Below are 16,476 nucleotides of genomic sequence, written 5' to 3'. Positions count from 1 at the left end.
TAAGACTAAGTCGTCAGCATAGGCCAGTCTGCTTACTACATTTCCACGTAACTGAACCCTCCATGCTAATTCATACCTTTCAGCAGATGATCCATGTAAACTATGAACAACAAGGGTGAAAGATTACAGCCTTGTCTAACCCCTGTAAGTACCCTGAACCAAGAACTCATTCTACCATCAATTCTCACTGAAGCCCAATTTTCAACATAAATGCCTTTGATTGATTTTAATAATCTACCTTTAATTCCATTGTCCCGCAGTATGGCGAACATCTTTTCTCTCGGTACCCTGTCATATGCTTTCTCTAGATCTACGAAACATAAACACAACTGTCTATTCCTCTCATAGCATTTTTCAATTACCTGGCGCATACTGAAAATCTGATCCTGACAGCCCCTCTGTGGTCTGAAACCACACTGGTTTTCATCCAACTTCCTCTCAACTACTCATCGCACCCTCCCTTCCAAGATGCCAGTGAATACTTTGCCTGGTATACTAATCAATGAGATACCTCAATAGTTGTTGCAGTCCTTCCTGTTCCCTTGCTTATAGATAGATGCAATTACTGCCTTTGTCCAATCTGAAGGTACCTTACCAACACTCCATGCTAATCTTACTACTCTATGAAGCCATTTCATCCCTACTTTCCCACTATACTTCACCATTTCAGGTTGAATTTCATCCATTCCTGCTGTTTTATGACAATGGAGTTTCTTTACCATCTTCCACTTCCTCAAGCATAATTTCACTAACATCATTTTCCTCCTCCTCATGAGCTTGGATGTTCGCAACACCACCAGGAAGATTTCCTTTTATGTCGAGAAGATGTTCAAAATATTCCCTCCACCTCTTCAGTGATTCCCTGGGGTCTATTATGATTTCACCTGAATTACTCAAAACCCTGTTCATTTCCTTTTTCCCTCCTTTCCTAAGATTCTTTATCACTGTCTAGAAAGATTTTCCTGCTGCTTGACCTAGCCTTTCCAGGTTATTACCAAAATCTTCCCGTGACTTCTTTTTGGATTCAACAACTATTTGTTTTGCTCTATTTCTTTCATCTATGTACAATTCTCTGCCTGCCTCGGCCCATGTTTGGAGCCATTTCTGATAAGCCTTCTTTTTACGTTTACAAGTTGGTCCCACTTCATCATTCCACCAAGATGTTTGCCTTTTCCCATCTTTACACACAGTTGTTCCTAGGCATTCCCTTGCTGTTTCTACTACAGCATCCCTGTATGCCACCCTTCACTTTCTATATCCTGAACCTGCTTATTGTCTACTGTTCGAAACTTCTCACTAATCATATCCATGTACTTCTAATTTCCTCGTCCTGGAGATTTTCTACCCGTATTCCTTTGCAGATAGATTTTACTTTCTCTATCCTAGGCCTAGACATACTTAGTTCACTACACATCAGTTAATGGTCTGTATCATCGAAAAATCCCCGGAAAACTCGTACATTCCTAACAGATTTCCTGAATTAAAAATCGGTTAGGATATAGTGTATTTTGGATCTGGTACCCCTAGCCTCCCAGGTGTAGCAGTGAATAACCTTTTGCTTGAAGAATGTATTCATAACTGCTAAACCCATACTAGCACAGAAGTCCAGCAAACGCTTCCCATTCGCATTAACTTCCATATCTTCCCCACATTTACCAATCACCTTTTTGTATTCTTCAGTTCTATTTCCAGCTCTTGCATTGAAATCGCCCATTAGCACTATCCTATCCTTGCTGTTGACCCTGACCACGATGTCACTCAATGCTTCATAAAACTTGTCAGCTTCATTCTTATCTGTACCCTCACATGGTGAATACACTGAGACAATTCTCGTCCTAATTCCTCCAACTGCCAAATCTACACACATCATTTGCTCATTTATGTGCCTAACAGAAACTATGTTTCGTGCAGTGGTATTCCTGATAAACAACCCTACCCCACACTCTGCCCTTCCCTTTCAAACACCCGTCAAGTACACTTTATAATCTCCTATCTCTTCCTCGTTATCTCCCCTTGCCTGAATATCACTTACTCCTAGCATATCCAAATGCATCCTCTTTGCTGACTCAGATAATTCTACTTTCTTTCTTCCATAAGCCCCATTGATATTGATAGCTCCCCATCGATTTCCATTTCGTTCGCCTAATTGTTTTCAAGGACTCCCTCGCCTGTCAAATGGGAGTGGGACTCCGTTACTCCCATAGGTCAGAGTATTGCTTAAAATGTTGAGAGATCAGTAAATTCGTGAAGCAGGATGCTACCCTACTTACACATAGTCCAAGTGAGGATCTGTCCTCTAACGTGTTAGGGACCATCGGTGGATTGTATAGTCCTAGCCGCCTGAGCACAAGGAGGGCCATGACTCAGAATGTGTCCGAGATGCCCACTCCCATTCCATAGCAACTGGTATCCCGACTCTCAGGACCAATTACTGAGCCACTCAGCTGTTGCCCATGGTTCACAAATTAGGATGTGACTACAGTAACCCACACCATGAACCATGAGAGTATTAAAAGATGTAAAAAAAAAACACGAGAGAACAGATATCAGAACTTAACACCGGTGGGACTTATAAGATAACAGTAGTGCACTGAAAAGTGTTAAAAACATCGAACAACAAATATGAAAACATTTGAATGGGGCCCAGGAAAATATTGAAGTAATATGGCAGATCACACTCATTCTAAAACAAATTTTAGATGAAGCCTTTTACTTCAGACCACTGGGTTATTACACATTATCTTTTTGGTCACACACTTAGACAATGAATTGGAAGATATACATGGCCATGAGCGACTGCAACGGAATGACTTTGGTTGCCATTTTGAATCGAACAAAACTTCAACAAAGACCGATTCGAGTGATCGAGTCCAAATTGGAAGGTGCGAGTTTCAGGTTCACGCAACCTCTGCGTGCTTAAAGATGTAGATGTCAGTCGACTTGCCGACAGACTTTAATTTTGTTTTCATTAGTAAAGAATTTCATGACGTTTTCCATATTCGTAATTAGGCTATAACATGACAAATATGCACCATACTGATGAACTTCACACTGTTATTTTCCAGGTGTAGGCTGTCATGCAATAAATATTCATTACCCTTCACTGTAGAACTAAAGACGAAATACATTTCTAACTTCTGAATGGAATGCGAAATATCCATTTCTGAGGCTAATGGCTTGCTCCTCAAACGTGCAGTTTATCCTGTGAGGTTCAAGAATTCAAGGCCTTTTCCAGTTATCACGGCAACTGCGGCGAGGGCTCTTACCTGAGTTGGAAATTATGTTCCTTCCACAAGGGATGACAATGTTTTCAGGGCTAGGGAAAATGTAAGTGTACTAAGCGGTAATTTAAAGATAAAAACTTCATTGTTCCGTATTGAAATTATTGATGTTAAAAATTAAATAATTGAAAAGGAGGTTCAACCTATTCAATACTTAAAAGAAAGAAATGCAGTAATCACATTCCTATTTAAATGGGACCGGTTTCGACCTTAGTCCAGGTCATCATCAGCCGTAAAAACATGTACAATGTTTATGAATATTGGAGGTCAGTTTCACACTTTGATAGGCACAAAGACACGACACCACATTCTGTCATGCACAAAGTCACAACACTATCAACTAATATACGAAGATCAAAAATAACTTGAAGTCGCAGACGAATAGATTTGTAGTAGAAAGCCGCCAGCTCCTGGTGATCAGCGCGGCACATTCAAGGTCATGCGCTGCGGTCGAACGCCAAAGTAGAGTGGAGAATGTTTTGAAGGTCTAGAATTTGTCACGGTTGCGGGGAGTTAAGTACGTATATAAAAATATACGACGCAAATCAGTATAATTGAATGAGTACAAGTACTTCCCGCAACCGTGACAAATTCTAGACCTTCAAAACATTCTCCACTCTACTTTGGCGTTCGACCGCAGCGCATGACCTCGAATGTGCCGCGCTGATCACCAGGAGCTGACGGCTTTCTACTACAAATCTATTCGTCTGCGACTTCAAGTTATTTTTGATCTTCGTATATTAGTTGATAGTGTTGTGACTTTGTGCATGACAGAATGTGGTGTCGTGTCTTTGTGCCTATCAAAGTGTGAAACTGACCTCCAATATTCATAAACATTGTACATGTTTTTACGGCTGATGATGACCTGGACTAAGGTCGAAACCGGTCCCATTTAAATAGGAATGTGATTACTGCATTTCTTTCTTTTAAGTATTGAATAGGTTGAACCTCCTTTTCAATTATTTAATTTCTAAGCGGTAATAGCGAAAATTCGTGACTTGATAAGTAAGGTATATATAAATTTAATACAATGAGTATCAGGACTTCGAATTTACGATGTGCTAAGCGGGAAACATGTTAATGAGGAACACACTAACGAGGTTTCACTGTATATGAAATTATATAAAGGAAAAAAGGGATCATTCTAATTATAGATCATCCACAGGCATATTGTTGTATGTGGCTGGAAAAATCTTCACACACATCGTTAACTACTTGCAGAACTAATCTTACCTGAGAGTCAGTGTGGTTTCCATCCAAGTAGAGGTACTGTTGATGCTATACTTTTTTGTCAAACAGCTGCAGGAGGAAAGTCTTGAACAATACTGTGACAATGCTTAGAGAAGTAATTTGATCGAGTGCCATAGACTGCGCTGTGGTTGAGTTTTGAGATAGCTGGATGTCCAGGGAAGTTTGTAAACATCATGCGCCACTTCCATGATAGCATGATGGCCCGAGTTCAGCATGTTAGCAGCTTCACAGACCAGTTCCAAGTTACGAGGCGTGTTTCTTAAGTAAGGGCCGCTTGAAAATAACTACACAACGAAAGACTATTTTCAAACACCACATTTATTTGCAGATTATACATACTTTACTCTATTTTTCAACATAGCTGACAAGTTTGTTTAAACACTTACCATACATTACAACTAAGTTTTGAATACCCTCTTCATAAAAACTTGCCGCCTGCTCCGATAACCAAGAATTCATGGCCGTTTTCATGATCTTGAGCTGGGACAAAGTCTGTTTGGCCTTCACCTTTACAGGTGACTGTGTGTGTCTCCATTCCATGCTCTTTTGCTTCGATTCGTGTGTGATTTGCAAAACCCATGTTCTGTCTCCCATTACGATCTGACTCGACATGTCTTCACCTTGTTTAGCATAACGAGTCAAAAACGTCATTGAACACTCAAATCTTTCGTTTTTGTGTTCCTCTGTTAGGAGTTTAGGGACCCAATGGGAGCAGAGTTTCCTAAAGTTTAGGTTTTCTGAAACAATTTTGTATAGCACTGGCCTAGACATGTCAGGAAATGCGTTTGAGAAAGCTGTTATCGTGAAGTATCTGTCCTCACGAATCTTTGCTTCAACTGAAGCCACCAAATCGTCTGTGATGAGAGATGGGGGACCGGTGCGGGTCTCATCATGGACGTTGACACGGCCATCATTGAAGTTTCGTACCCACTTATGCACTTTGCCTTCACTCATAGCATTAGCACCGTACACTTCGCAAATCTGTCGGTGAATGTCTGCAGCACACCGGTTCCTTGCCAACAAAAACCATATCACTGACCGGACTTCGCACGGGGCGGACGAGTCGATAATCTTGATCGTTTGAGCAAGCACGGAACAGAACCATACAGGTTAGCAACAGAGCTGCAACTGAGCACCATTGTGACGCGCGCGTATTACTAGTGTCTACAGCTAAACGGTCCTTACGTTAAAAAAAATGCGTTGTACTTGGAGCATCAAGCAAGGATGATGTGTTATGGCTTCTGCTGAGTGCATATACTCAAGATTCTCTATGCAGTCAACTTATGCCTCATGGCTGATACAATGGAAAATTTACAGTAATATCTTGACGAACTAGACATTTGACTTGCTGATCAGTGTAACTATGAGCCAGGTACAGAAGCAGCCCGGTAGAGATGCATTCATCTTTCTCTTCCTCACCTCCCCAATGTCCACACATTTTTCAAATTTTAATTTTTATACTTTCTTTGTCTTTATCTTTATTGCACATCATTTCTTTTTCCTATTATATTCCCCTCCTCCATCGTCGTTGATTAGTTTGATGCTCTTGCTGTCTGTTCTGCATCACACAGTTGTATGGACATGAAACTGCTTATTTCGAGCTAAGATGGTGTCGTCACTTCCTCCTCGGAAGGCTGCAGCACATAGTGAGCCATCTGGTGATGAACAAGATTATAATTTACAATATACCAATGCTCAATTGTTTTCAAGTTACACCAGTGTTGCCAAATTATATTTTCAAGATCCGCTAAATACTACTAAAAATCCGCTAAAATTTCACCAAGAAATCCGATCTCAAATAATGAGCAACAATAATAATAAAAGTAAATGTCTGCACTCACCTGATCTGTGAGTTTCACTGGGATTAACCCTCTGCCTGCGAGCTAGCGAGCTAAAGTTTATAGGTGTTTTACTGCCGGGTGCAAAACTAGGTGAATTCCCTACCTCAAGGGCCACACACAAAACAGGCCAATTCATTAAACGGTCGTCCTTTATAGCATAAATATAAATGCTACTCTCTGTTTCATTATCTGTCGTCATTCGTCAACTAAGAGATAAGTAACCTTTCCCCACGCATTACAAATTTATTATACCATGATCTCGTATCAAATCCAAATTACATGTTTTCCTCGTGTGACTGCTTGCTCCTGACAGGAAATACAGAATAGCTCGGAGACAGACTGGCGTACAAATTTTAAAAAAATAAGCATAAAATGGATAAAACACTAAATTCTGCTATAATAAATCTAGAATTCCACCAAAAAATCCGCTGTCCGCTAAATGATATATTTCTCCGCCGACAGTCTTCTAATTCCGCCAGATTTAGCGGAAAATCCGCTAAGTTGGCAACGCTGGTCACAATCGTTGTCATTAGAGAAGTCTTAATCCTTGGTGGAGATGTTTCCCTAATTAAGACACGGAGCAAAGACTCTGCGAAACTTGAAGTTTTGCTCTTTGTTTCTTTGAGAAGGCTTATTGCAAAGAGATTATAATGTCTAAAGTTTAATTTAATTGATTTCATTTTATAAAATTGAAATAATCGAGTCGGTGTAGTTTTAATGATTTCTTTGTATGTATTCTCAGTAGCATAAAAGAATATCCATGTGCAATGATATTATTCCATCTGAAATTGCAAAAGGTTATTGAAGTGGATTAACAGAAAAGTTACAGAAGTATTCCTTCTTCTGTATTTTGCTAGTGTGGATACATTTTACAAATTTTCATTGCACAAAGTTGGCAGGTATGCCTTTGTTCATGAATGGATTGAATATTTTTGTTTTGTTCCTTTTTCCTCTTTTGGCTAGATCTGGATGGTTGTCAAGTTTTACTTCCCTTTAAAATGATAATCACCTCAACCACCACTGCCTTTCCTGCATTTATCCCACCATCCTGGATTTCTCCACAACACTGCCCACATCAAGACTGACGTCCTGTTTGAATTTCTTTCATTAAAGGCTGGTTTACGTGGTTTGAGTAGGTACTCAAGTTACTTGAACAAGTCAAGAGAATCAAGTGTTCAAGTGTCAAGTAGTGTAAGTTACTGCAGGAGGCATTTACCTTTGTTCAAGTGTTATCAGTATGGGCTGTACGCAGCGTACTGTGTGCTACTAGGAAAACATGATTGAGGAGGAGTCAAGAAGAAAATAAAGATATTAGTTTAGAGAATGGGTATAGTGAAAGGATGCATGTGGAGCTTCAGCTTTACTTCTTTTTGAGCTCACGTTGAAGGATCCAAAGGAATACAAGATATCCTTGATATTTACACCTGGAGATATCAGCAGTTTATTGGGAATGATTACAACGGAGAAACCTGGAGAGAAAAAAAAAACCTGGGGATGTTTTATATGTAGATTTATGACTAGGCCCTAATGTCCATAAGTGACAAAATAATGCAAAACAAAAATTCTAAAACACATTTCCGTGCCTTTTTATTTTAAATTTTGGAACATCTTCATTTGAGGATATCAGATTCAATGTAGGTCACATACTTATTGTGAATCTTTATGGACTACATGTCAGTCTTGAAATGGAATGAAACAATTCCTGTCCTCTGTTAGACACAAGAACAAGTTAATAACAATGTTATTAGCTTTACGCCCCACTAACTACTTTTACGGTTTTCAGGGATGACGAGGTGCCAAAATTTTTATCCTGCAGGAGTTCTTTTACGTGCTCATAAATCTGTTGACACAAGCATGATGTATTTGAGCACCTTCAAATATCACCGGATTGAGCCAGGATTGAACCTGCCAAGTTGGGTTCTACCGTCGAAGCCAGTCGGCCCAACAACAACATGTTACATTTGACCCATATAAAGTGGCTTTTTCTTGAGCACCCTTCCCTGTGATGACAACTTGGGTTCTTCCACTCTTTCAGCAAGAGGTATTAGGTCCGGTAGGTCCGGTACCTCCCATTGCCACAGAAAGGAGCTTTCTCATTTTTAATCTTCTTTGGAGGCACTACCATCATCTTCTTTTGAATGTTTGACACAATCTATCAATCTCTCTTTAGAATTCTTCTTAGTAAGGGAAGTTGTTGAATCCTGGATAATTGATGTTCCTTACCCGTTTTGGACATCACATTCAAATTCAGAGTTATTCCTGTTTTCTAGCATTTATGAAAAAAAATCCTCTGGAACGTATAACATTTCATCTGTGAAATTAAAATAACCCTGGCCCTTTAGCGAGCTTGCCTTCTTACCCAGAGACCTCAGGTTCAATTCTCGGCCACTTCAGGGATATTTTTTACCTGTATCTGAAGGCTGGTTCAAGGTTCTTCAGCCTACGTGATTACAATTGATGAGCTATCTGATAGCAAGATAGCAGCCGCGGTCTAGTAAGTGAAGAATAATGGCGGAGAGGATTTGTCATGTGCTGAGCATGCGACACCTTGTGATCTGCAGGCTTTCGGGTTGAGCAGCAGTCCAATGTTTTTAAGAACAAAATTAACTACCGCACTCAAACTGCAGTAACTCGAAAAGTATGCAAGATATCAACCTCAGATGTGGAGCATGTTCTCACAAGGTTGCTTGATAGTTCTGTACGGTGTGATACTGATACCTTTCAAAGCAATACCCTTTTGAAAAGGGACCTACATTAGCTATGTTTACGCCCTCATTTGCTGTATCAGAGTCACTGCTGTATTCCACAAGTTGATGTAGAAGTTCCAAAATGATTAACATAATTAGAAATACCCAATTCATTGTCACTCAGCGCATCTGATAACCATTCGGAATATAATTCTTCACAAACATTGGTGTGCGTTAGCAGCTGCATACACAGAAATAGCTCTACATTTCTTATATTGTGTTGTCAGCTACAGGGTCTCTCATATAAACTGAGACCGAATGTTTGTACTCTGCGCTAAGGCAGCTGCCTCAGCTGAGCTTATGTCAGCCGCCCTGCTTGAAGCGTGTATACAATCTTATATGAAATCTTACCTTAGAAAAGATGCTGGAAGTGTCGGCCTTCCTGGATTATACAGCCATTGTATCTGATAACCACATTCTGGCTGATGCGAATGAGTTCTGCCACTGTAATGTTTATGATTTCATTCGTAATGCTTTCTTTAAGTTCCTCCAATGTGTGAGGACTTGTTCAATACACTTTTTCTTTCCATTTACCTAACAAGTAAAAATCACATTGTTAAATCTAGAGAACGAGGGGGGAAATAGACCAGCACTGATCACTCTGTCTGCAAACACTTACGAGATTGTAAGAAGGCAATCTTCTGCTGTATGAGCAGGGGCTGAACCTTGTTGAAACTACCCACGTGATTTTTCTTCTTCCGTTAAATGATGGAAGAACGGCGTCAAAATGTCATCTTGTTACCTCTCTGCATTTACTATTGTCTCAAAAACAATAAGCCCAATTATTCGTCTTGCACTAACAGCACACCAATCACCTATCGTCCTATCATAATGAGGGACTTCATAAACACGATTAGGATTTTCTGCTCACCAGTAGCGAGAGTTATGACTGTTCTCACGACCATTGAGATGAAACCAGAACTTTTACATACAAAAATATGGTGTTGCAGTGATAACTGTCTCACCATGATAACAGCTGAGATTCAGACTGGCGACTGATGCTTGCCAGGTCAAACACATGCAGACTGCTTGCAAGGTCAAGATCTATGCGCGTGCCTCCCGTACTACAGAACCCCAATGGAGAGTAAAAACGCCACTTTGACAGTCTTAGTTTATATGGGAGACCCTGTATATGAAGATGTAAAAAAAGTAATATGCAGCAATAGCTGCCTTACACACTATTCCGTGACTACACTGCTTGAAACTTATAATCTCGCTCCAGATTGTAGCAGCGATCCAGATGCGAGGTGCATAAAAATTATATTTCTCAGGGCCTGAAGCCCAGTCCGCAAGCCAGAAGAATGAACCAAATGCAGTTAAAATGCCTGGCCAGGAGTCAAGGCCGGGGTCCTCTGGACTGAAAGCCAGTACGTTGACCATTCAGCCAAGAAACTAAACAACTTCCAAAATCAGGCCATTCATAGAAAAATAGGAATATAAGTTAGTGCATACAGATGGACTGAATGACTCAAGCGGTAGAAATGCTGTCCTTCTGAACTGAAGCTGGTTTGTTCGATCCCAGCTAAACCAGCCTTGTGTCATGCGATGTAAAACCAATATCTTTATTATCTTTTAGGTACAGAGCGGAATAAACACAACAACTTTTTGCATGTTTGTTGCTTTCTATTGTTTTATTGGTCCATGTCTGACAGGTAGATATAGCTCTCAATGAAACCTGTAGGTTGATTACAGGTTGCCTAAAGCCTACTCTGACTGATAAACTCTATTACCTGGCTGGAATAGCGCCACCCTGTGTACATAGAGAAGCGGCTGGCAACAGAGAGAGGCTTAAAGTGGAACAGAGCAGTGCTGCATGGACATAATCCTCGGCAACGGCTGAGATCTGGGAGTAGCTTCCTGGAGACATGAGGTGCTGAGGTGCTTACTGTCTCACCAGAGAAGGCAAGGCTGGAGCTATGGAGGAAGAGGACCCCTCACCTCCGTGGATGGATGCAGTTGCTGAGCAGTTACCACCTGGACATAATGAAAGCTGGCTGGTGTGGAAGTCCTTGAACAGGCTACAATCACGTGTGGAAAGATTCAGGGATAACTTGAAGAGGGGTTCAGCACAAGTGATACAAGATGTGAATGTGGACATGAACACACCACGAGCCACGTGCCTAGCATGTTGTACAGAGAATGATCTACGATGATGATGATGTTTGTTGTTTAAAGGGGCCTAACTTCTGAGGTCATTGGCCCCGTGATCTCCTACAAGCCATTCAGACTGCATTGGACATGTCTAATATGATCTCACATGTTACGTTTCGTGTACTTCAAAATGACTTGTACGATAACTGTAAATACAGGTGAACAATGTAGTGGAAGTGGAAAATGTTTATTGAAGACTTTATTTGTAAAGTGTAATGATTTGTTTTATTTGTATGCCATGTAATGACCTAACCTGTACAGTGTAATATTTGATATGTATTTGTAAATAGTAGTATTCAGTTCTATATTTACTGGAAGTATCCAGAAACTTTTGTTACATAAATTTTTGAACAGGGTGTGTTGCCTTTTGTTGGTTAGGTATTCTAGAATGTATTTTCTGACTGTTTGGAAATGGAAGGTTCGCGATCGCGTTTTCGAGAATGTAGGTTAAGTTCGCGACTAAAGTTGGAGTTGTGATTGGTGAATCTAGGGGGCGATAGGGGGGCTCATGCATTCTGATTGGCTACTCCAAGGCCAGGGTTGACCTTTATAAAGAGCGCGAGGCAACTTTCGTTATGAATTCTGTCGGTCTTGGTCTATCTGTCTGTCTGTGAGCAGCCTATCTGGTTGTCCGAAGTTTAGACGTCACCTCGCTACCGGGATGGCCCATCTTCGGGTAAGCACTCTTGAATTCCGTTCCGGCTAAAATTTCCGTAATGTTCGGTTGCTATTTCGTATAGGAGTCTGCCCTATCCTAACTTAGGTTCACCAAATTAATTATTTATGACGCCTTAGCTTTTCAGCTGGGCTTGCCTGTTTGTTTTCGAGGCATTCCCATTTCTTATTTCACTAAATATGTAGATTGTAATTTAATATATTTACCTTGGGGTTTGCCTTTGGTAGCTCAGTGTCACTTGATGTACGCTAGAGTTTAGGAGAGTACGTTCACTTCACTGTAAATTGTAATTGCTTTTTACATTGCTTTTAACCTACTAAATTGCATTGTACAACTGAATTTGTAACTAGATGTATAATTGGTTTGAAGTTTGAAACTTGTAGTGAAGCCATTATCAAAGAACCTCTAAGATATGTGTATCACGGAACTTATAGTTCGTAAGTTGCAAGTTGGTGGATTTGTTTCGGAATGTATTTGTAAAATTTCACTTGTAAGTAATATTTTTCAAATTTAAGGACCACGGCGATTTATTTCGGAAACCGCAACCTAAGCCATGTCCATGCCCTCAGTAGGTCGTAGTTCCTTCTACCTTCCTGGTTTATTGTCCACTAGTTGGCCCTACTGATATTTACGTATTATGTTGTTGGCGGAGATCCGCGTAGTCCAGCTGATGTTTCGCTGAGTGTGTTGTGTTTTCTGACATTGTGTAGTTGCTCTTTCTTCCCCACCTTATTGTGTTTAGTGCTTTGTTTTGTGTAACCACTGTAGTAAACGTTACACTTCAAAATGACTTGTAAGATAACTGTAAATTTGTATGTTTTTGACTCTAGTATGTATATATTAGTCCATTGGTTTCCTTTTGTCCTTTTAGCTTTGTCCTTGTTGCTAATCTTTTTCCACACATATATTCACCATTATCTTTTTGACTCTTCCATTTTCCTGTGTTTATCCGAATTTCTTCTCATCCTACACTTCTCACATCAAGACCGATGTGTCTTGAATGCGTGTTGATCCCTGCCCTTGTGATGGGAAATATAAATGAATTCATCAGAGGCTGCGAACACCTGGGAATGCTCAGAAAGCAATATTAAAGCACTCTGGCGTTACCGAAAACCAAATCGATGATATATGTAGAAACATTTTAAAAGACTCCATTTATATATTACACAACCATCTGCATGGCAAATTCTGATGTAAATTTCTAGCCATTAATTGTAAATCATGAATGTATCTTTCTTTCTGTACCTTCACGACCATCTGGAATGCTGGGTAGAAGTTTTGTTTCTGAATACATCCATACATTTGTGAAAATGTGGGGATTGTCTTTGTGTGTTTTATGTTTGTCCTTGTCTTTTCTCCTCTTTCCACACTAATCTGTCATTGTGTTTATCCTGTTGTGTCTTCCTCTTCTTTCTCTGTAAATGATCTGCTTCACTGTGTATTTATATGAGTACATCATGGACTTTATTTATTCATCAGTGTATGTACATTTCCAGGCAGGACATATGGACGATGAGGAATCGTTCTTTGACCTCTTGTCACGCTTCCAGTCGAAACGAATGGACGATCAGAGGTGCTCCCTTTCAGTGGTGGACAACAAGGAGAACACCCATTCGAGGAGGAACAACAACAATAACAACAACAACAACACTACAAGTAATAACATGGCAGACAGAGTGGGTGTTTTGAACAATGCTAGTGCTTCTCTAAACAAGGGGCTGAGCCTAGCTAATTCTCAAGGTTTGTAATTTTGTCTAGTAGTAAGGTTGGAAACAAACATGCAACATATCACTAGGGCTCGGATTTCTGTGACTTTTTTCCCTGGTCTCTTTTTAAAACAACTGTGTTAGTACCAAGCCATTTCTGGAATTTCTAGCTAAATATGGCAAGCCGTTTTCAATGGTACTGCAGTCTGTCAGAAAAATATTGATAGAAAAATATTGATAAAATTTCGACCTTGAAGAATGATAATTGTATTATTCGTGCTGTGTTTTTTAAACAGTGCTTCAGATTTTAATAACAAAATCTCATAGAATGAAATGAAATATTTCAAAATTATTTTTAAATTGGCATTAATATGACAACTGTTTGTAATACTTTGTTTTAAATTTCCAGTTTTATTTCTTATTTCAGAAATACGTATGTCAGGTTGAATGTATCCAAGAACATAGGCAAAATTTACACTCAGTTCTTAACAAAATGAGATTAATATAAATTTGTTAAACTTAAAACTACAACCACTCCAAAAAGTTATTTTAACTATTTTGCTGTCTGCCCAGCTTCATACTCGGGCTGCCAATTTCAACCGAACGGTGTCGGCCCAACTACATACTTGACCTTGTGCAGCTTTGCTGTAATTGCTTTGATTGTAGCCAAAAGTGAATGCAAACTCTGTCTGTTGCACACCGTTGGAATCACAGAGAAATTCTTTTTGCAATAGCACTGCATTGCCAAGCAAGAGACAAAATAATGGTGCTAGTCACCATTTGTTTACACTATGGATTCCTCCTCTAGCGATGTTTCATATTCTTTGCTAAATGATAATATTGAAAGAGGGTTGTATTATGATAATGATTTACATTAGAAGTCCATTATAGCGAGAATTCATAACAGCGAAAAATTTACTCGCTATAGCGGATTGTCGTTATACCCGATTTTGTATGAAATTCGGAAAAAAACCCATACACATTAAAATCGGTATGAAACGGCTATCAGTTTGTTCAAAACTTGCGTTTCTGCGGATGATATCCACACAAAGGATTACTTGTTTGTTATTTTTCGTGGAAGTGTGTATTTAATTTCATTCTGAAAACATTATAGTACTGTATTTCTCCGAATCCAAGACAAACCCCAATTTTTCCTTCAAAAAATTTAAATCAGGCTCTAAAAATGCTTTGTAAATTCATATGAATGCTTTTCTTGTACAGTACGCTTTTTTAGATGCCGAACATTGGCTTTCGTTATGCCTTTTTTTTTGCGGCTGTACAATTATTCTTTATTTCCGCGGGTTTAATGACCTCTAATTTAAAACTGGCATCATAATACCGAAGTGAACCCCTTAAAAATTTGCCGGCAATACCTATTTCATGCGTCTCTTCAATACAACGATTCATCAGGAAAATATTCTTGCTGTCTATAAAACTGTTACTTTTACTCAGCGTCAGAAATAACCGGTTACCGTTACACGGACGTCTCGCTTGCCGGCTTCGGCCAACTTCAACGGCTGGCGATGTATACGCCTAATCGCGGACGTTGAAGGTCAACGAATGAGTTTATGGCTCCACGGTATGGCTATTCTGCCCTTGAGCTTTTCGTGCACATACCTCACAATTCCATCTTCGACTTCTTTAAAGTGTCCTTGTGGACCACTGAATGAAATTTTTGTACAGTAACTATGCATTTTTTTATCTATGTATCTTTGTCTTCACGCTAACGTCAAATATTGGCTTTAGTTAGTCCTATACCATATTTTCTTGCGGCTGCACGATTTCAGAGTATTTAATAACCATTGACTTAAAATTGGCATCATAATATCGACGAGAACCCGTTGATAATTTGCCGGCAATACCTGTTGCACGTATCGTTACAATACTACTATCCATCTCGAAAATGCTCCTGCTGTCTATAAAACTTAAGTTTACTAAGCATCAGGTATAGCAGACGTGTTATAACTCTGCCACTGAGTAGCCGTGGCCTTTGTAAGAATTCGAAGGCTCGCACGTTTTGATGCCATTCTGCAGAATTGAGAAACGTTTTTGTACAGGCTAATAGAACGTATTCTCTCTTCACTAGGGGTTTCCCAAGATCCAGTGATGTTACACACAGGCACTGTACAACCGGTTGTCGCGGCTAGCGATGTATAATGAAGAGGCGGTCTTTTATTTTCAACGAGTTTTTTGTGTGCGTGCGGATGCGGGGATGAAAAGAAGCAGCGTGGTTACCACGGTAGTTGCCAGTGGTATTCGTGGCCGCGAATGCAAACAACCCTTGATTTTTCGCATTAGATTCTGACAAAAAAAAAAACGTCGTTTTGGATTCGGAAAAATACGGTACCGTATCACTCCAGAGGCTTATGTGGCAAACATGTCAGTTTTCTTCTTCAAACGGCGTCACCTAATCTAACCGCATATGTATCATGAAAACATATTTGAAACGCATGTAGAGAAATTTACATGTGAATAGCCTTTCCTAAATTTAACTAGACGCGAGAAAATATGAACTATCCTCTGAAATGAGTGATGTACTCTGCCATATCTTGAGGTGTATCATATTCTTACTTAATTTCAGTATATAACATTAAGCGATCGTTTACTTCAGCCTTTATTTTTAACGAGTAGACAACTGCTATTGGCCACGTTATTTACGCATTTATTATGAAAATGTGTTATCCTCTTTCATTTAGAATTTTTATTAGAGAACAGCAGTCGACGGGTATTACTAATCGCCTTCAAATGTCTACGAGAGAGCTCGCAAATGTACATAGTGAGAAAACTACTATATATCATTCCGAAGACGATCGAGAAACGTTT

The 16,476-nt window shown here is 39.7% G+C and overlaps 1 protein-coding gene across 1 annotated transcript in view; it reads left to right on the top strand.

Annotated features, from left to right (window-relative positions):
* The window catches only part of pins (G-protein-signaling modulator pins), a 120,696-nt gene that overhangs the window by 65,655 nt on the left and 38,565 nt on the right, over positions 1–16,476 (top strand). The window contains exon 11 of the mRNA XM_067156042.2: positions 13,444–13,687. Coding sequence (XP_067012143.2) covers positions 13,444–13,687 — 244 coding nt within the window. The remainder of the gene's footprint in view (positions 1–13,443; positions 13,688–16,476) is intronic.

Source organism: Anabrus simplex, chromosome 12 (genome assembly GCF_040414725.1).
Source record: "Anabrus simplex isolate iqAnaSimp1 chromosome 12, ASM4041472v1, whole genome shotgun sequence".
Taxonomy (NCBI): Eukaryota; Metazoa; Arthropoda; class Insecta; order Orthoptera; family Tettigoniidae; genus Anabrus; species Anabrus simplex.
Note: the sequence above shows the minus strand (reverse complement) of the source record. Positions and strands in the feature narration are given on the sequence as shown.